We start from the raw sequence: 22,050 nt of genomic DNA on the forward strand, positions 1-22,050 counted from the left end.
TTGGAGCAGTAGCAGCACACCCCTCCACCCCCCCCAAGCGCCTTGAGACCCTCCGGGTAAGTAGTGCGCTCTATAAATGTCTGTGATTGATTGATTGACTACACCCACCCTACACAGTCAACACCTACCAATAAACGCACCCCATCCCCCAATAGCATGCATGCTCTTCAACATTAGTTCACTCAGCAAGCACGCCACAAAGATCTGGGACTCGCTGGAAGACGCCATTGTGGACCTCCTAGACTTAACGGAAACACGGCTGACCACAGCCCTTCCATGCCCGCCAGGCATGGCAGCTGCCTTACAGATTCTTGACATGCCTCACTATACATTTAAAATGAATCGATCAACCAACGCGCCCCCTCCTAACCCAAAATTCATCGCTCAAATATCTTCCTTAATCCATCTTCTCCACTCATGAGCACCATGCAATAACTCTGGCCGACCTGGCCAATAACCATTGACCAATTAGTTGAAAGTGCTGTCCCCACCCCACACCCCTTTCCCTCCCTTGAAAGGATCAGCCGGACCAATAGCAAGAACAACCGTGCGAGCGAGGACCTACCTAAAACTTACCAGCCTTTCATCCTGATAGTGCCTGCTCATCAGCGACAACTAATATGATTCCATACTCCTCCCCACACACCTGCACCATTCCAGCCACCAAAAACTGAATGACATACAACCCCTTTAATTCTTACTCAACAACCTCCCCTAAATCTCCTGCCAACTCCTGAAATTTAACAAATCCATGACAAGTAGCCTGACCATGCCTCCTTAACCCCCAGTAAAAGGATGGGAGGGCGGGACTGATGCCTTAACCTGCCCTCATACTTCTCACCTGTCACAAACCCCAAAAAGGCACACTTGCTTATATGGGGCCCCCAAAACTGGATCAGCTCAGCTAAGAGTTGGGGTGCTTCAGGAGAGCTGCATGGGATTCCAGTCCTGGAATAGCATGAAACTCTGCTACCGGGGTTGAGCTACAATGCAATGTGTTTGATCTCAGTAAAGTTCATCTTTCTGTATAGTTTGGGGTGCCCTAGTCAGGGGCTGACCTGCACTAGCAGAGAGTCAGGGATGATTAATCACAATGGCTTGGAATACTCTAGTCTCCATACATGCCAACATTTCAGAACAGGAAAGTGAGAGATTTTGATAAAAATATTCGGTGGAATGTTTTTTCCCCATTGACTTCTATTGAAACAGAGGCAATTTCAGGCGGGATACAGCAACATAAAGCCATTTTTGGCTTAAAATAATTGTGAGTCTCCTGCCCTATTCGGGTCTGCTGGCACGTATGTTTCTCCCACACGCAAACCTGGAATCCTGGGCCACCAACGCTGATTGCATTTGGTTTTATGTGAGCTCAGAAAGTAGAATTCAGCCACATTACATGCCAGAATGCCCAGCAACGTGTTCACTCACAAGACCGCTAACAAACCAAGGTTTGCAGGCAAGCAAAGAACGGCCGATTACCTAAAATTTAAAATAAACAAAGTGCTTTTGTGGCTATTTTATATTTCACAGATGTGAGGAAGCACTTTCACTCACTCCAAAGGTAAATTATTACTTCTGGGGGTCAAAAGTGAATTATTAGGCTATTTCGTCAATGTCCCTCCAGAACTGTTTTTCAATCATTCTGCTTGTTAGCATATTTCATTAAGAAATGTAATATTTGCCCTCTATTTTTCAAACATTTCTGGGGGGAACCCACCCAAGCCCACCATAAAACTGTTGTGCGTGTTTGCTTCACTCGCTTGGTCCAGTTTAAGGCTGGTCTTCACACTTCCCAAATGCACTTTTCACCATTCCCCAATATGTTCAATGTGTTGCTCCAAAATTTTGAAGCCTTACCATTTCTATGGTTTTGCATTCAATAAGCAAGGAACGATATAAGGAATTATTTAATTCTCAGTGGTTTTTAAAATATACTGAATTTGCTGGTAAAGGAGAAAAGGAGTAGGGGGTACAATTACAAGGAAATGGCAGAGCTCGGTGCCACGTCAAAATTTCCAGCAGTGCCCTCCGCCATTTCCAAAACATGGGGATGCGCCGTATTTACAACAGTTATGTGCACTCGTGTGTTTTGACTAGCGCTGGCACTAAAAAATACCTGCCTGAGCCATTCTAACATCTGCTACTACATGGCCTTGTAAATCTGGGACAGCGTCTACACGCAATGGGTGTTGCAGTAGAATGCCCGCTACAACACCATTGCAGGCTCCTTTCACACAGAGAGCTGTGAGAAGGGTACCATATTTACAAAGCAGTGTTAAGACACAAAAAGTGGCTTACGCCACAATGTAAATATGGAGCAGGGGAATAGCACTCTTTGCCACGCTGTGTTGTTACATCGCATGTTATTACAGGTCAAGTTGTTACAACGATTTGCAGTAGGGGGGGCGCTGGAGGTTGGAATAGTAAAATGTACTATTCCAACTCCAGTGTGCGCAACAGTAGGGAAGGTGTTGGATTGAAAATCCAACAAATCCGACACCTTCCACCCCCACCTCAAGTTATTGACTTGCATTCTAATGGCATGCGATATAACAACGCATCGTTCTAACGACATGCGTTGTAACCGCATGCGTTGTAAACAATGCGCTGTAAACAATGCATTGTAAAGGTTGTTTCCTGGAGCAGGACATTGCACTACACGAATGTTGGCGTTCCTGTGGCGCAATCCCCTTGTAAATATGCCCTTGAGTCTGATGGAAGGCCTCCTGCACATACTTTGCAGAAGATTTGTTACCTCTACCCCAGGTCTTTGATCACACAGACAAGTGTGGTATTACTTTGTCTCTTTTTTGTCCCATCTATAGACTCACCGACAGAGAACAGGGATTCCAGCTGGGAGCCCTTGACAGCCTTGGCGAGGGCCACTCCTGCCGGGCCTGCTGCCGCACTGCCTTGTACACATAGCGCCAATGCATCCAGTGCCACCTGGTAATAGGTGGTGAGTGGAGTGTGATACTTGTCTGTGGAAAAAAAAGAGGAAGATGAAAGAAAGCATTACCAGTCTGGATTTACAGATGGCCCTAAATACCAAAGACTAGATCCTGTGGCCCAATAGTTTACATACGGGGCATCTCTGAGCTGCAACCCACCCAGAGCTGGAGAGGAAACACAAATACAGGTACCCCAGAGTTACACAACCACGCAGAAGCCTCTACATCCAAGACAGAAGGCTCTAATATAATGCGAAGGCCAGTGGAATACCGGCTCCAAACTTGGGTCAGGACAGCCATCTGCAGGGCGACTACTACCCAGGGTGTATATCCATGTTTTTCTCAGATTCTACCCATGTTGATGTGAGCAGGTGCCCTCTGCCAGAAATGGTCACCAGATTATCCTCATCCTGTTGAACTTGTCAGCACCCTCTGATATAAGCAAGCAAAACTTAGTCCAAAGCCAGCCTGATATGTTTTCTAGATTTGCTAGAGACACATAGGACGTAGTCGATGTGCCAATACGAATAAGATAACCAGTTCTTCTGCAACCATCCCACAACCTACTGAACCCTATTTGAGTGAGATGTGTTTCGAGTAACGATCTATCACATGAGACATTACAGGGGTAATTTATTGAACCCCAAAAACTTCTTTCATTAAGGAATAATGCACTCAAGAATACTAGAGCATGCAGGATACATTTTAAAGATTTTTTTATATGTAAATCAAAATCGACGTCTAGTGCATGCAATATGAATTGTAACCACAATGAAGACAAATAAAATGGTAGCAACAACGTTGAACAAAAGCGTGAATAATGAATATTGCTCCAACATGATTACCGTTGATAACCAATGGCGTTCCTACCCCCATTCTTCTACGTTTAATCACTAATCTAATTCTAGTACACCACAAAATAAAACCAATTTTCAGTTTCAGAGATCCAAGATGGTGCACACCAGCATACCTGTTTGAACAACAGATTTCTAGGGGCAGATATATCAAAGGGGTTTACCCATTCTGTGTCTATGGGAAAATGTGTTCATACGTATGGACATAAGTTCGGGGCAATAGCAAGGCCTGCTAGCCGCGTCTCACGAGGCCTGGGGCACTGATAAGTAAGCGAGTGAAGGCTGAGTGCCTCCTATTCCAGTGTCTTTGAATTGGTACCAGAGGTATGATTATGTACTGCCTGTTCCAGTGCCAGCTGGCAGGAATATTCCCCTCTACCCTTCACTCTCCGTCCTTGACTTTTATAAAATAATCTCATTGTAGATAGAAACTCTTAGGAAAAACAATTAACCGAAAGCGGCCTGACGACTTTTCAATCATTTAAGTTCTACGAGATTAATTTACTTCAACTGACAACAATAAACGAAACACCTAGTTGTCAACCTTCAAAAATTCTTAAAAATTAATAATAAACTAATATGAAATGAACCAGTTAACGTTTAGATTAAATACTGCAAATATATTCACATAAGCTTGATTATTACATTGCAGAACATAATATAAACTAAAGGTACCTCACAGTACTCAGATATGTTCGGCATCTGGATTGCGTTACTGGAACATGTGACTCAAGCAGGGGAATGCCCAGAATAGAAGTGACACACTATTCACAACAAGTTCAGTGACTGGTTGGCCACCAGGCACCTCACAAATTGCATGCATGGAAACCTCCTTAACTGCCTATTTACAGCAGGGGAGCACTGGACCACTCCTACCTCCATCCTTCCCATGCCCCGCACTGCTGCCCCAGCTCTGCAAGGGTTGTATGTGTTTTCATGGAAAAACAATTGAATGGATGAGAAACCATTTCACCTAAACGGCTTAATGTAAATTTTCAAGATGAAAGGTATTTATCATTTCATAGACATCAATTCATTTGGGGGCCGATTCACAGAACTAACTTAAGACAAAATCCTAAACTTCCTACTTTTGGTATTCACAGAAGTTAGGATTTTGTCTTAAGTTTGTCTTAAGACAGTCTTAAGACAGACTTAAGACAAAATCCTAACGTAAGTCTGTCTTAAGTCTGTCTTAAGTTTGTTTTAAGACAAACTTAAGAAAAAATCCTAACTTCTGTGAATACCAAAAGTAGTAGGTTTAGGATTTTGTCTTAAGTTAGTTCTGTGAATCGGGCCCTTAATGTCTATTTTTTCAAAATTGGCTTCTGCATACTACTTTTTAAGGTGTAACTGAAATGGTTGCAGGTCTTACTTTCAGAAACATTTTTCTTAGAGGTGGGGGATCTCTGCAGAGTTAAATAAAAACTCTGCAAGATTCCGTGGAGTTCCTATGTTGTGCTGCTCGCACTGCAATTTAGTGCCACTAGTGCGAGAAGCACTGAAAAATCATCGTGAACGGCAGCATGCGGGACGTAAAAGCATAAACCCATTTGAGCTGGCTTTGTACTCGCTTGGGTAGAATATCTACATGAACTGCAGCAAATCTAGTTGAGATGCAGCTCTCACATCGTCACCGCCCGTAACGACCCACAATAGAAAACTGCACTCGCCAAATTTGGCTTGTACTCGCATTACTAGAGCCTCAAAGGAAATGTTTGTGCCTCAAGCAGGTTTGGTGGAATTTGGCCCAAACTCCACATTAAAGTTGCCAAATTCTGGCAATCCTGCTGCCAAAATGAAACATTTATTACAATCCTTTATGTCTGATTTGTCAAAACTTTCTTTTGCTGAATCCTCACTGCCCCTAAACACCATCAACGTCTGCCCCATAATGCCTCTCCATCCATACACTACACCCAACCCTGACCCCTAAACTCCAACAATCCCTGAATACTAACAGAACTTTGTAACACTAAACTCCACACATCGCTAGACCCTAAAAACCCCTCACCATACCTAAACTCAACCCATCTTTTACCTCAAAACGTCGCAAATCCCAGAACCCTTAAAGCCCTTTCTACTCCTATTCCCCACCCATCTCTTAACCTAAAACCCTCAATACCCCCAAACTCAATCCATTCCTGAATCCTAAAAGCCCCTTCTTATGCACAAACCCCACCCATTTGTGAACCCTTAAAATCCTTCACCACCCCTAAACTTCCCAACCTCTGAACCCTAATACCCTTTCTACATATAAACTCCACCTAACCCTGACCTAACAGAGGTCCTTCAGCAGTTGGACCTTGGATTCCAAACTTGTACGGATGAGGCTGAGCTTGTTGTAATCTGCACAAGGCGTGACATCACAGAATACAGAGATCCCTTCCCCATAAGACTCCATCTCAGTGAGTCCTTGTGAGGGCGGATCTCCCTCTACTGTGCTAAGATTGTACTTTTCCTTCTGCAATCCGGCTTGGCATGACAATGTGATTAGGTAATATACCAGTCAGTTCCACTTGTAACTAGTGTAGTGTCTTGCCTACACAGGGAGATACGGACACACAATGTTGTTGGAGAGCTTCTTTATTGCACGCCCTACCTCGTCCTGGTACATCGGCTAACTGCCGCTCTTGGTCCCTGGCTCCTCCCTTTCCGCCCACCACCAGCCTTCCTCGGGCCGGTCCTAGTGCCCTCTTTACGTGTGTCCATCATTACATCTCCCCCCTCTGTAAACAAAATAAACAATATAAAAACACATCATGCTATCTGCATCGTTTACTTTCGCGTCGCTGATGATCGCTGCTCAGATTTCTTCAATGAGGCGCAACGGTTTTCTCGTGAACCGTTTGGAGCGCGACTGAGGATCAGGAAAGTCTTGCTCATGTTCATCAGCAATCTCCATCAGTACTTGACCGCAGTTTGGTGGTGTCTCTGGTTCTCTTTTCTCAGCTCGCAGTTCAGTCAGTAGTTCTCTGACATTTGGGCTGCCCTTCTTAAAGTGCGTCACATTCCTGGTGACTCGTCTACCGTCAGTTTCCGCGGTGATCATGGTTCTTTTTTGTTGCACCACTTTTAGCGGAGTCTCTTGATATTTGCAGTCCGTCTTTCGGTGCTGTTCTTGCCGCGCCAGCACCCAGTCTCCTTCTCGAATTTCCGTAAGTGAGGCATGCCGACGTTCATCCGCATAGTCCTTCATCTTTTCTTTCTTCAGCTTGTCTGTGGCCGCAATCTCCTCATGGTCGGAGTCGGGATATGATTTACCCGCTCGGATGCTCATCATTGGTAATCTAGTGCAAACTGGGCGGCCTAGCATGAGGGTGGCAGGGCATTTGCCCGTGGTGGAGTGAGGCGTGTCTCGGGAGGCTCTTCGCACCTCGTTTAGTCTGAGTATTCTTTCCGGTGAGCTCCGCCTGCTGAATGGTCTCTTGACCGTGGCCATTAAGCGTTCAACCATTCCGTTCGCTTGGGGCCATAGTGGTGTGATCTTCTGGTGTTTGAAGTTTAGGTGTTGAGCAAATTCATCTAAATCGTGGCTGTTGAATGGGGGCCCATTGGCAGATTTCAACACGTGAGGAATGCCCCACGCAGCAAATACTTCCTCTAGAATTGGTATGACGCTGGAGGCTTTTGTCGATGAGCACAGCTGTGCAATGGGGAATCTGGGGTATTCGTCCATGATGACCAGGACATATTGGCCCGACTTGAATGGCCCAAAGAAGTCAATGGCAACATGCTGCCAGACACCCTCCGGTAATGGAGACATTTGTAACGGTGCAGGTGGATCTGGACGGCTCACTAGCTGACATTGTGGACAATCCTTCAGTGTTGTTGCCACCATTATATCCAGTGTTGGGAACCAGACTCTCTTGCGGAGTGCTCTTTTCATTGCTACTATGCCCTGGTGTCTTTCATGTGCTAGATTTATTACCCCTTGTCTTAGCTGTCGTGGGATCACAATTCTAGTGTCTCTTAAGATGAGCCCATTGCTCACTATTGACAGTTCTTCATGGACGTGTTTGAATGCTGCCATCTCTTGGTCGGTTTGTCCATTTGTTTGTGAATGTCGCCAGCTATTCGTTTGTATCCGGCGTTTCACTTCTTGTAGGGTGACGTCAAACTGGGTCGCCTCACAGATGGCTTCCAGCGGAACTGCAGGAGGTCTGGCCTGATCTACCATGAAGTGGATGTATTCGTCCGCAATCGATTGTTCCGATTCGCTGGTCCTGGCGGGGTGTCTGGACATGTAGTCGGCAGGGTTTGCAGCTTTCCCTGGCTTGTGTATGATGGTGTAGATATACTCTTGTAGCCTGAGACCCCATCTCTCTATTCGTGGTGGCATTTTTTCTCGAGGATTTCCAAAAATTGTGATCAGAGCTTGGTGATCAGTGTCCAGAGTAAAGTGTTTTCCGAAGATGAATATGTGGAAATGTTCACAAGCCCATACGACAGCTAAACTTTCTTTTTCTGGCTGGGAATATGCTCTCTCCATGTCTGTTATACTCCTACTGGCATATGCTACAATGTGCCTTTGGTCCTCGTCTCTGACATATTGCGCTAGGATGGCCACTAGGCCTATGGGGCTGGCATCTACTGTTATTTCCATCTTCTTTTTTGGATTGAAGTACGCCATGTTTTTAGCCAACTCCACAGCTGCCTTGATCTCTCTGAACGCCCGTTCACATTGGGTGGACCACTGAAACGGCTGCCCTTGTTTGGTGAGCATTCTCAGGGGGTGACTTAATGTGGCGTAGTCTGGTATGTATCTAGAGCAGTAGCTAGTCATGCCTAGGAATGAGCGTATGTCACCAACATCATCAGGACTCGGTGTGTCATTGAGTGCTGCTACTTTTTCGTGGTCCGGTTTCATGCCATTTCCGAAGAAGACGTGGCCAAAAAATTTCAGTGTTGACTTATGAAATTCACACTTGTCCTGATTGAGTGTGAGGTTGGCTTCTGTCAGTGCATGACAGACTCTATCTAGCGCTTTGTCATGTTCTTGAGTGGTTGCTCCATAGACCAGGATGTCATCACTATAGTTCAGTACATGAGGAACATGGTGAATTGTTCTCCTGATCGCTTCTTGAAAAATTTCTGCTGCTGAGGACACCCCAAAGTTTAGTCTTTTATATCTGAACAGCCCTAGATGTGTTGAGAATGTCGTGATGTATCTGGACCTCTCATGTAACTCTACTTGGTGATACCCCTTGTTAAGGTCTAGTTTTGAGAATATCTTGGCTCCGTTGAGTGACATGTTCATGTCACTGATGTGAGAGCCTGGGTGCCTCTCCCTCGCTATCACCGTGTTAGGTGCTCTCATGTCCACACACAGACGGACTCTGTTAGTCTCTCCTTTCTTAGGGACCACTACGACCGGTGAGACCCATGGGGTTGGCCCCTCAGTCCTTTCTACATGTCCAGACACCCCACCTCAAGTAAGTCTTGCAGCTCTTTCTCTACGGCTTCCTGCAGATGAAACTGGATTTTCCGATGGTGTTGTGCCACTGGTGTGATTTGCTCGTTGATGTGTAGTCTGACTTGACAGTTTTTCATCTTCCCGAGGCCTTGGAAGAGTTTGGGGAACTTCTTGATGATGTCTATTTTGTCTGGTTTGTCATCCACTTTGTACAGAATGTCTACCAGCTTCAGTCGTTCAGCGGTGGCCAGACTTAGTAGGCAGTCTGCCTCAGGCCCTTCGATGACGTGAATGCAGGCTTGTAGCGTGCGATCTTGGCATGATAGATCAGTTGCGAATTTCCGAGACAGTGGAGTGGTTTCTTTGACATCCACGTGTATACTCGTACGTGGGCGTTGACCAGTTTAGGAGGTGACTTAATTTGTTGATATTCTGCCACTGGTAGGTAGTTTAGTGACGCCCCACTGTCCAGCACAAACTTGGTGTGATGAGAGCCGATTCGGATGTCTAGCCGCGGATACTCTTTTAACCGATCAGGATCGGCTACAAAATATACATATTCATCCCGGTCTTGTGAGATAGGTGATAGTGATCTTGACTCTCTTGATGACGATCGTCGAGATTGGTGTGTTCGCCAGGAGTACCAGCTGGATTGTGACAATCCAGTGGATGAGTCTCGCCTATCCTGTAAAGCTCAGACATGGTGACGACTGCTCGAGGGGCGATATTGCCTGTTGTGTTCTCGTTGGTCGTCCTTGTGTGACGTTCCACACATGCTTTCGAAGTGGTTGTCTCTACCACACTTCCGACATCGTTGGCCTAGAGCCGGGCATGCGTCTGCATGTGGAAAGTCATAGCCGCATCTGTAACACTTTAATTGACTTTCTGACCTTTTCTTGGTGCGACTTGCGCTTGTGCGTCGACGACTTGAAGGGTGGTATTGCTTCTTCGATCTGGAGGAGCGCTCTTGAGGTGGGGACCGTCCGTGTTCTTGCCGAGACTGCATCCTGAACGCCTGTTCGCGTTTCTCATTCATGCAGGCTTCCTTCTTCTTCCCGTGCTAGTCTGCCTGATCGTCAACTCTTGTCATCTCCTCGATCTCTTCTAGAGGGTAGCTTTTCTTGAGCAGTTTGCGTCTCAAAGGCTCTGACAGGCAGCCTTCTATGATCCTCAGTTGGAGGGCATTCTCGGTGGAGAACTTGTCGAAATCGCAATATCTTGCTAGGCATCTCAAGCGTGTGACAAATGCACTCATTTGCTCGCCTTTCTCTTGCGATGCCAGGTTGAATGTGTATCGCTCATAGTCAACATTTCTTTTGTGTAGGAACTTGCGGTTGAGTGCTTCACAGAATTTGGCATATGAACCGGTTGACTCAGTAGGCAACTCTTTTATGATCTGGTCCACTTCTTTGCCTACAAGATTCTTGAGAGCGATCAGTAGCTGCCCAGCTTCAGTTACATGGGACCCTGTCATGAAGTCTGTGAAGTCTTCTAGCCATTCTTGCCACTGCAAGCCTATACCCCCACCAGATTCAAGAGTGAGGGGCTCTGGAGGGAGTAGGAATGAGACTCCCAACACGCTCATGGGAGCGGGGTCAGCCATCGCACCCTCCCGTTATTTAAAACATGTCGAATGTGTCAGCAAAATCCTTTTCTTGCAGTCACCAGTGCTTGTTTATTCTTTCAATTGCACTCGTCAGTGCTTGTTTACTGTGCTAGTTGCACTCACCAGTGCTTGTTTATCCGTCTTTGCACTCGCCAGTGCTTGTTTGTTTTTCTTTTGCACTCACCAGTGCTTGTTTATTGTTCCACTTGCACTCAACAGTGCTTGTTTATTTTTGTTTGCACTCCCCAGTGCTTGTTTGCTGTTCCACTTGCACTCGCCAGTGCTTGTTTACTGTTCTAGTTGCACTCGCCAGTGCTTGTTTGTTTTTCTTTTGCACTCGCCAGTGCTTGTTTACTGTTCCACTTGCACTCGCCAGTGCTTGTTTGTTCTTCCGATTGCACTCGCTGGTGCTTGTTTACTGTTTCATTTGCACTCGCCAGTGCTTGTTTGTTTTTCTTTTGCACTCGCCAGTGGTTGTTTGCTGTTCTATTTGCACTCGCCAATGCTTGTTTGCTCTTTCAGGCCCTTCGCCTGACTCCAAAATGGCCGCCAAGGATCCCTGACAGGGGATTGGACAGAATTGCCTGACCTCAAAATAGCCGCTGCGAGAATCTCACGCACAACGAGATTTGGCTCGTTGTTTACCGGAGACACCGATGCATTGATTTCCCACTCGCTCCTTCACTCACCGATCGTTGATATCGGCTGGCACTCTCTCTTCAGCCGGAACACCAGGTCAGGCTTCTTTTTTCTTTTCTTTGGTTTCTGCTTCTTTATTTCATCGCCGGGGTGGGCTCCCGGCGAGGCAGGCAGCAGCAGGCTCCAGCCCCAGGACGTGCCGCATGCACACGCAGTGCGGCTGGGCGAGCTCCGGTCGGGTCACACACTCTCCCGGATGACTGGGGTGGGCTCCCGTCGCGTGAGGACGCTCGCGCTGTGACTCGATCGCCACGCAGTCACCGGCCCACAGTTTTTTTTTTAGGTGCTTCCCCACTCCCAGGGAATGTGCGCCGAGTTAGCCACACACGCAGGAGTCCTTAACACCCTCGTCGCCAGTTGTAGTGTCTTGCCTACGCAGGGGGACACGGACACACAATGTTGTTAGAGAGCTTCTTTATTGCATGCCCAACCTCGTCCTGGTACATCGGCTAACTGCCGCTCTTGGTCCCTGGCTCCTCCCTTTCCGCCCACCATCAGCCTTCCTCGTGCGGGTCCTAGTGCCCTCTTTACGTGTGTCCATCATTACAACTGGGATTTCTATTTCATGCCAGCCGATGTTTTAAGAGCTAATCTAATGAGTTGGTCAAGTTCTGCAATTACCATCTAAATGTTTCAGGAAATTACAGTCTACAGCTACCTATCAGACGGAGGAAACCCAATGTCCAACCTGAACTGCCTGAGACCTCTCTGCACCAGCCTGGCATATCTCCAACACGCTGCCGTGTTATCAAATCAAGCCTACACTGAAACACGACAACTGTTGACCAGAGCCAAGGAAAAGAGCATCTGCAGGACATGTGAAGCCACACACAACAAACACTACCTCTAACAATGGGATGCGACTCCCAAAGTAGGACCTTCCAGGGACCTTAGGTCACATCCAGCCTCACTCTGTATGTTTCCAATCTCATTGACTGCAGCAAGGACCCACTTAGATTAGAGGACAACTTCCTATAGCACCGCAAAAGACTGCTACTCCTCCTGTTTATCATTGGCTTCCAGGTAATTCTTGTCTCTCATGTGCTGCTGAAAAACCTCCTTCACCACCCTCATTCATAGGCCCCTCCCTCAAAGTCTCACTCTTTTTATCCCATGGTGGACTCATTCTTTGATGTGGGATATCTAGTGACAGGAGCAGTACACACTGAAATAAAAATACAAAACCAGTATTGTGATATGAAATAGAACAGTGTTAGACTCAATGGTGGGCTTAAATTAGGCCTTATACCCAGTAATTGATTGTTGCTACCAGGCAGGAATCTCTCCTGAATCCTCTACTTCTGAGTCTTGAAAAAAGTAAGATAAATAATTATTCATTTGCAGTGTTCATTTTACCACACTTCCCCACTCACCAATATTTGTCAGCTCCTGTTTGACTTTACCCTCCAAGAGCTGCACCAAGTTGACAGACTGCCCCTGAGAGGTGACTCTGGTGGGATCTTCACAAGAGGACATCAGGGCGAGGACATATAGGGCGACCTTCCCAGATGTGAAGGGGAGGTCTGCAGGAAGGGAAAAAATGCAGCTAATTTTAATATAATGCAGGTAAACCGTATAAAATGCAATGTCACACTCCAGCACTCCCACTGAAACCAGCCAGGAGCATAGATAAGCACTGACAAACACTAAGACAACATGGGGCACATGGGCATTTAGAGCAAGCATTTTGAAAAGCCTGTGGTAAAGTATCAAACTAGTCAAGTTACCAAAAATCATGGAAATACCAACTCAGAAAACCAACAAAACAGTTAACAAACAAATGTTTACCAAAACAACACCTACTTAAGAAAAAAACAAATACATATAAAGGAGAATAAAATAGCCGACCACTCAGGTTATTAATCTTGTAAAAGTCAATAAGGGAGCATTTGACTAAGTATCTCATGAATCAATCAACAAAGTAGCTCTTCATAAATCAGACCACTACCCAAATAAATCATGATTTTTCTATAACAAGCACAGTCAAAGGAAAAACCAATGGAAGCACTAGCCTCAAATCATTTGATTAACTAATCTATTTTACTGTAAAAAATATAAATTCAGAAACATCCATTGAAAGAGTGACAAAGTCCCCACTCAATGAAACATCAACTTAAGCATCTTGCTAAATGGTCAATGATCTCTCTCTCTCACACACATGCATGTGAACACACATACACCCCCAGTCACCCACCACACACACACACACACACACACACACACACACACACACACACAGCACACGCACACCCACACACCCACACACAAAGCACACAACTAAACAACATAAAATGGCACACTCACAAAAAACTGAAGGAAAAGTGAACAAAACCAAATTGAAGTAAATATAAAACCATACCACCTAAAAACCTGCAATCAAACATCAAATCAATAAATACCCAGTTAATAGAGCTGTGTAAAATACGCAATGAAACACCCAGCGCGCAAGCTGGATCTAATGCACTGGTAAACCCCTAACCAACGCACTATACACAAATACAAATTCAACAAAACACAACATTCAACGGGGAAATGAAGAGACATTATACTAAACAGTAAACCATAAACTCACCAAAAGAACACTAATGCAAAAAAACACTAGTGCATTCTTCCCATAACAAATATTGAAACACACACACACACACAATTATGTAAAATAAATCTTAACTCTGAAAAACACCCAAACAAACATTGAAGTAAGAAGCCTCAATGCAACACTGAGACACAAATATTTGTACAAATCCCCAATAGACATTGAAACAAAATAACAAAGCACCTAAAGAAAGAGTGAAGGCACACACACACTATAAAACAGACAGCAAAACTATGAAGGAAAACACCCTCCACAAAATAGAAACGAAGCAGCGAATAAAACAATTAACACAACAGTAAATAAAACCACCATCACTGCAGGACTCAAAATACCCACTTTGGGCTGAAACATTAGTGTGAACGGTATTAAGACTCAATGATAATGATAGGTTCAGTGATGTATGCAGCTATATAATCAAGGAACATGCACTGAGACACAAATGAAATCAGATATAGACATGAAACACTGTTCCAAAGTTTGAAGAAATGCACATGTGGGAAAATGAGTTGCCATATTCTCATGAAGAGTACAGAATCACTGAAACAGAGAACACCACAGTGGAGAACTGCAGAGAGTCCATGCAACTCCTTAATAAATGTAGGATGTTCCACCTACCAATATAGCAATGCTGCAATACCAGTCCTACAAACCATAATCCAACCTAATCTGAGGCTGGATGCCTGCACTGGTACAGCATCTCAGACCTGGCACAGCAGGACCTGAGATCTCTGGACCATCCCAAACAGTCAACAGACAGGTTTCCATCCAGAGCTTCGAACACTCTACGCGATACATTGAGCGTGCAACGAGTGATATCCCTTTGTTTGAGTTGTGGATGTGGTGTGTGGGTGTATTCCTCACCCATTGAGACTCTGTTGATTGCATCCTGTTTGAGTTGCTCCACCAGCAGGCTGTCAGTGTTGACATCTTGGCTTCCGGCTAAGTTGGAGGCTATAAGTACACTGGGGTCTGGTGCGGTGTCGGGGCTGACAGAGTGCAGCATCTGGTTCAGGAGAGCTGTGACCAGGGACTTCTGGGGGTCTGGAACATCTGAAAGGAAAGACATCTGAGGGTCATCAAATGCTGCTGCAAAGCAACTAACTTGAGTCTGGGGAAAATTCATGGAGAGAAAGATCTAAGTTTTCAACAATGTGTGTGGGGACAGAAGAATGGACAAGTAAGAACATGCGTTACTTTTACACAATATTGTGTTAGTTTCAGCCGTTCAGCCACACAAGCTCAACGCATGCGGACACACACACATACCTACATATACAGATAAACACATCTGTATGTTTATGTGTGTACACACAAGAGCAGCCGTACATATATTCACACTCACAAGAGTACCAGTCTCTTAACTTCTGACTTGCCATAGAAGGTGCTGGGATCTCCAAGAGGGGGAAGGCAGAGAAGATCTTTACATGATGAGGGAAAGAGCCAGAGGCGTACAGCACTAACAAAGGTTGATACTCGGTTGGAAACTAAATGCCATGAGGAAGGAAGGGGCCAGAGGAGACTGACATGAGGAATTGGGATCTGAGGGCCCGATTCACAAAAATAATCTGAGACAAAATCGTAACTTTACGACTTTCGGTATTCACAAAGGGCATTTAGGAGTAGTACAGTTAGGATTTTGTCTCAGTTAAACTTAAGTTTTGGTCTTAAGTTAAACTTATAAAAATATATAATAGAATCCACATATGTAAAGCCTGAACAATCACCCGTAAGGGTCTCCAAGGCGCTTGAGGCCGTCGGGAAGATTAAACAAACTATTACCCAGAGTCGCATGGTGCTGGGCTGACCTGCCGCCGGTGCCGGGGATCGAACCGTCAGCCCCAGATTCCAGCATCAGGAACCCTGACCACAGAGCCACACCTCTCCCTTACGACTTAAACTTAAGAATTGTCTTAGTTAAACTTAAGTTTTGGTCTTAAGCTAATCATCAGACAAAAACTTAAACTTAAGACCAAAACTTTGTCTCAGTTAAACCTAAGTTTTGGTCTTAAGTTAAACTTAAGACCAAAACTTAACTTTAACTGAGACAAAATCCTAACTTTAGTACTCCTAACTGCCCTTTGTGTATACCGAAAGTCATAAAGTTAGGATTTTGTCTCAGCTTTCTTTTATGAATCGGACCCATTGGGAGGGGACTGAAGGAGTCTGAGGCTACACAACTGAGCAGAAACTGAGGGGAGAGGCCGGAGGACACTGGGGCTACATGAAAGATGGAGAACTGAGGGAAGGGGCCGGCGGGCACTGACGCCACATGAGTGATCATGAACTGTGGTCACTATACAAGGCTAGGAGGTAGGGCCCTGATCCTGCTTGACTAGGAGAATTGTGTGGGGAGCAGGAATGAAAGCAAGGAGGATCATGAGGGGTCAAGAGTTAGAATCTACCTCCCTGATGACTCAACGATGGCAGGATCACTGATTTGTTTAGAGAAGGGTCGTCAAGTACACTTGCATCATTACTAGTTGCAATCAGCTCTTGATAAGGTTGTGAAGACACTTGTATCATGCCTCCTTGTCATCCGCTGGAGTATCACTAACTGTGCCTTAAATCACCTTAAAGACTACACCACATTTACCTCTATCACCCTCTGACATATGGCCGCAGCCTCCACTTGAGTGTCATCATATTACTGAATAAATATGACTCGAGCAGAGTCGCCCCCTTGCAACTATTAACCCCTTGCTGGGCTTGCAGTTCTAAGCAATGCTTCCCTTTCTGCCCATTAGTTTACAGAGGAGTTTTGTTGAGTTTCGCTCTAGTAAGTGTAGAGTCTACGTGTAGGGCATCGGGAGTCCAGTCAGCAGTGGGGGAGTCGTGTGAAGTTCTTATTACAGGTCCCATATACAGGAGGTTCAGCAGAAGGTAAGGTGGAACTCTTCAACTTTTAGACCCTTCCTTTGGCGACGATCAGCCTCAGACCTGAGATCAGAATGTTCCACAGTTTAGGACCCTGACTTCCCAGAGTTCATCGTTTAAGATTGATTAGATTGACTGTTTTTGGGTAGTAAGATGTGTAGATGCAGGACATGTGGTTATGGGAGGCCTGTGGTGTGGGGCTTACTCTTTGTTGGTATCATTGTCAGGAGAGAAGACAAATGTGAGGTGGTAAGCAGTGCATCCCAAAGGCATCAGTTATGGTCAGGTTACCTAGCCATAGCTGGTGAATATTAACGTTTTTTAGGTTTAGGTTTTGCATTATAACTATAACTGCTCTTTTTGTGTCTGAGACTTGTTTTGAATGCACAATAATGCATTTTAACCAACACTCAATATAATGTCACTTTAACCTTTGACTTTTTAGTGATTTTCTGTTTTTTAATCATATGCCACATCCAGCTGTTCTTTGCACCTGACCTCCTATTTGCAGCAACAGTGCAGCTGTCCCCTTCCGTGCCCAACCCGCTGTGGGTAGACAACCTCTGCTGCACGCATCCTTCAGCCGTGCACATTGGGGTTTAGCCAGACTCTGCACCCAACCTGTTTGCAAAGTCAGTTGAAGGTTGTACACAGGGGAACTGGCCACCAAAAACTGTTGGGTGCAAGGGCTGACCAGGGGCCAAGCTCTGCAGCCAACCCTTGCTGTGCTTGCAAACGACGGTGTGAAGTAGGGTCAGCCATCTGTGGTGAGCTGGTCTCAGGGTCTGGCTGTAGGTCACGCCACAAAGCAAGACCCTGTTGCGCACCGCAGAAGGACATAAGCAGCGGTGATTGGCTATCTGTGGAGGTCCAGCCATATAGTCAATGACCAGGCTCTGCACCCAACTCCTGCTATGCGCATCCAAAGACTGTGTGCAGTGTGGGTTGCTTGATCACAGATTGGTACCAAAAGGGTAAAGTCCTGCCACTAACCCTCACTGAAGATGGAAAAAGGTAGAGTACTTGTACTTCTGGATGTGGTCTTCAGTGAAGCAAACAGTGATGTATTCAATGATGTTGTTTAGTATGACATGAGCAATGCATGATGGGAGGGCTATGGGTAGTTAAACTAAATCAAATTGGCAGGATTTCAGTGGTTTTTAATGTTTGTTTTGTAGCCTGAACTGCACTCTAATTGTGGGGTTTTTCAGCATATGCATGTGTATATATATATATAGTGAGCAAGGCAGACTTGTCCGCTGAAACGCGTCTGATCGTTTTTCTTGTTAATAAAGACCCTTGATTTGGAATCCCACGGAGTCGGTGCCTGTTTTTCGAAGGAGTTGTGAACACAGGATTGAGTTCCTATATATATATATATATATATACATATCTGTTTGGTGGTTCACCAACCACAAGGGGTTGCCTGCCCAAAGGAAGTTCTACCCAGGGTCTGGCCACATGCTATGCCCTGAGACCAACCCCAGGCTGAATTCACCTGAAGGCTCTGCTCAGCAGAGGGCTAGCCTCTCGCGTTGGGTTAGCTGCTTGCGGGGAGGTGGACAATGGTCTTGCGGTCCACCCCATGCCACGCACAGCCTAAAGCTATACTGAGTGAAGGAGTTGGGTAAATAAGATTAAAAAAACTGAAATTCACAGAAAAAAACTAAAGTTAAAGTGACGGTATAGTTAGATTCTAATAAGATTTTACTTTACGTTTAAAAACATGTAGAAATTCACCAAAAAAAAAGCAAAAGCTAAAGTGAAATTATAGTTAGGTGTGATAATAATACTTTAAATTGAAAGCCTCAGAAATTCATTGAAAAAACAAAGGTCATAGGGATGTTATAGTTAGGTGTTGCAGTAATATAAACAATAATGATTTAACAACAAACAAAAAACGTACATTCACCAGTTACAGTTCACTGAGATAACAATAACTTGCGCCCCCACCATGCACTGCCTATGACCTCACATATTACATCACTCATGACATATTAAATTAAATCATTGATGACCTCACAATGACATCATTGACTACATCACTGATCTAAATTTATCGCTATAGTCAGACTTGCTTCACCAGCGGTGTGTGTGATACATTTAAGGCTTCTATGGAAAAAGAGCCTAAGCCCGAGCCGCAAAACGTGTAAACTCCCGTGAGACGCGTCATCTTCTCCAGTGTGCTTACTCTTCTCCTTCCATCCCCCATTTTGCCCCGGTATGGGTTGGTAGGTTGTAGATCACGTATTCCTCTTCTTACTATCCCTACTAGGTGAAGAGTGGTGGAACTAGCATGGGAACTCCTTCCTCCCACACAGCTCCAGAAGAGGTGGCGACAGATTGATAGTGATTTATTTTCTGTTTCCATAAAGTTTGTTATATATGAGAAGGCGGATTTACCAGCAAGTCGCAGGAATGCGCCGTATCTACTAAGACATGGCAGATTCCTGCTTCCATCCTGTTCTGGCGCACTAAGTGCAGCCTAGCGCTAACACAAGCGCCATGGTGCAAGGATGCCTGCGTTACTGGAAGGATTGTTTTTGTGCAGGAAGGGACACCTTTCAAGACAAAAATAACCCTTTTAAGCATTTTCCTCTTTCTTAGTGTACTGCAGAGGAAAAACAAGGAGCAATAAACATATTTCTTGTTATGCCCCACCTACGAATGCGTAGCATTTTGATGCATTCCCAAGTTCAGACGTCTTATAAAAAATCTAAGAATACGACAAAATCCATGAGTGGTTGGATGCTTGGACAAGACACGCTCCACCCATGGAGCGGATCCCTGGCGCAGAGTAACGCAAGGCAGCGACTTGTACTGCTTTGCGTAACTCTAGATTTAGCAAGCCAGGCTGGGCCACACGAGGAGGCTTTGCGTGGCTTAGTAAACCCCACTGAAGCCCTTGCGTTGCCTTGCACCTCCATCTGTAATGCAAGGGAAGCACAAGGCCTAAGTGACGCCGAAGCATTGTGGCTGCCTTTGATGTGGCTGCTAGGTATTGATGTATTCTTTGCTCCTTGTGCATGGCACAACTTAAGGTCTATTTAAGCAGGTCATTACATGTCACTGAGTGAATTTTACATTTAAATGTTTCAATTGCAAGTATAGGATGACCATGTGCAGATGACAGCATTTTTTTTCATTTTTGTTGCCTATTTTTGCAATAAAAAAATAAAAAACTAATGATTGCACCAGCCTGCCAATTCAGGCTTTTTGACGTTGCCATTGCTTGTTAACCAAAGTTAAATGTGATGAAAACATGTAATTTGTTAAAAAAAAAAATCCCCAAATTCCTTGGCAGTGTGCAGCATTTATATCACTGTAAAGTCATCATTTATATCACTGTAAAGTCATGCAAAGTTATTGACCCAGTAGACTTTCAAATGCACATTTTCCAAACTGTCTTTCTAACAATCTACAGGCAGAATGCTGAAAGCCCATGCAGGTAAATATCCTTTAAATCAGTAAGTTCACTTTTAACTATTACAGGTTGTTAAAAAAAAGTTGTTAGGAAGCTTTTCAAATGTATTATTTCGAAAAGCACATGGTTGTGAAATGTTTCCCAAAATATACGTTATGTTATGTTTAAGATATTTATCAAGCGCATGTTCACCAAACGGTTTCTTGGCGCTGGAGTGGAAGTTAGGCAGCAGCAGAGGGGAGAGCCTAGTTGTCATGTGCCTGGAAAAACAACCAGGTCTTCAGCTGTTTTCTGAATAGTGCACAGGAGGTGACCGACCTCAGCTCCACGGGGAGCGGATTCCAGAACAGAGGGGATAACACTGCAAATCGGGAGCCACCATGTTTCTTGCGTTTAAAAGTGGGAGTGACTAACAGATTCAGATAGGAGGATCGTAGGTTACGAGTGGGAGCATAGCGTAGAATCTTGGAAGAGATGAAGGCTGGACTGTTGCCGTGAAGAGCTTTGAAAATAGTGAATCCCAACTTAAATACACAATGCATCAACATATACTTGAGTGAGAAGTCAGTCAGGGGGCCTCACTTTCATTACTTTACTCAGGACACGCAGAAGCTTCTGACAAAGCCTGCATTCAAGGAACATTGCACCTCTGGTATCTTTATTTAACCTCCACCGGGTCTACTCTCCTGGGACTCTGTGGGGTCAGTTCACAGTCACAAGACAACTCACCGCACTGTTCAGCAGTGTGAACTCCACACCAGGACTGGGCGAGGAGGGCGATGACCAACAGCGGGCGGACCGGAGACATGACCATCTTCAGGGGACCTCCGCTTGAGCAGCGTCTCCTAGGGTTCTCCCCTCCTCAGTGGAGTTCTGTGCAGCTCGCAGTCCAAGCGCTCACTCCACCTCACACCTTATCTGCCCGTGCTGTGGGCCAGCCAGTAGAGCAAACACCGACAAGGGTACGGATATGGAAGGGAACAGCAACCCAGGAGAAAGGAGACGACTGGAAACCTTCTTTGAAAAACAAGTCAATGTCATCAGGTGCCCCATGGTTAAAAGGCTCAGCACTTGGACACAGATTTAATTCAAAGTAGGATCTGGGTGAGCTATAGGAGTGATATGTTATCATCTGATCTTGTGTTTGTCCAACTAGGATTCGGAGGCCTCATTTAACTACTCAATAGGCATATATCCACAAAGTTTAAAAAAGTACCTATACATTTATTAATGACTGTTATTACTCCTCTTGGAGATTATGCTGCCTCTCTTTGATCTGAGAAGGCCACGCGGGCGAGCGGCTGAAGTTGGAAAGTTACAGCATAAGGAAGGGTCACCCGCTGACTGGTTTTGGCGTAGGAAGTCACAGAGCACAGTGAATTGGTTGTGGTGTTGGTCATTTCAGTACTTCAGGAAGTGAGCTGTTAGGGATGGTAAACAACCAAAATATAGAATGGACAAAATATCGACTCCAAATTATAGATAAGACAGAATATCGAATTACCAAAATATAGTTAGTCAGGATATCGAATTTGGAGTAGGATATATCGATTTTCATAATATCGAATTCTAAATATCGATTAACATAATATCGATTTTTTTTAGTGTTATGTATGGTAGTATATGTGTTAAAATT

At 45.0% G+C, this 22,050-nt stretch overlaps 1 protein-coding gene across 1 annotated transcript in view; it reads right to left on the bottom strand.

Annotated features, from left to right (window-relative positions):
• Window positions 1-21,439, bottom strand: part of LOC147736582 (cobalamin binding intrinsic factor-like) — a 44,745-nt gene extending 23,306 nt beyond the window's left edge. Inside the window, exons 1-4 of the mRNA XM_086953323.1 lie at window positions 21,144-21,439; window positions 14,978-15,166; window positions 12,897-13,046; window positions 2,832-2,981 (exon numbers count right to left, since the gene is read on the bottom strand). Of these exons, the coding sequence (XP_086809449.1) occupies window positions 2,832-2,981; window positions 12,897-13,046; window positions 14,978-15,166; window positions 21,144-21,228 (574 nt within the window). The 5' untranslated portion in view covers window positions 21,229-21,439. The remainder of the gene's footprint in view (window positions 1-2,831; window positions 2,982-12,896; window positions 13,047-14,977; window positions 15,167-21,143) is intronic.
• Between the last annotated feature and the right edge of the window lie 611 nt (window positions 21,440-22,050).

Source organism: Lissotriton vulgaris, chromosome 1_2, assembly GCF_964263255.1.
Source record: "Lissotriton vulgaris chromosome 1_2, aLisVul1.2, whole genome shotgun sequence".
NCBI lineage: Eukaryota > Metazoa > Chordata > Amphibia > Caudata > Salamandridae > Lissotriton > Lissotriton vulgaris.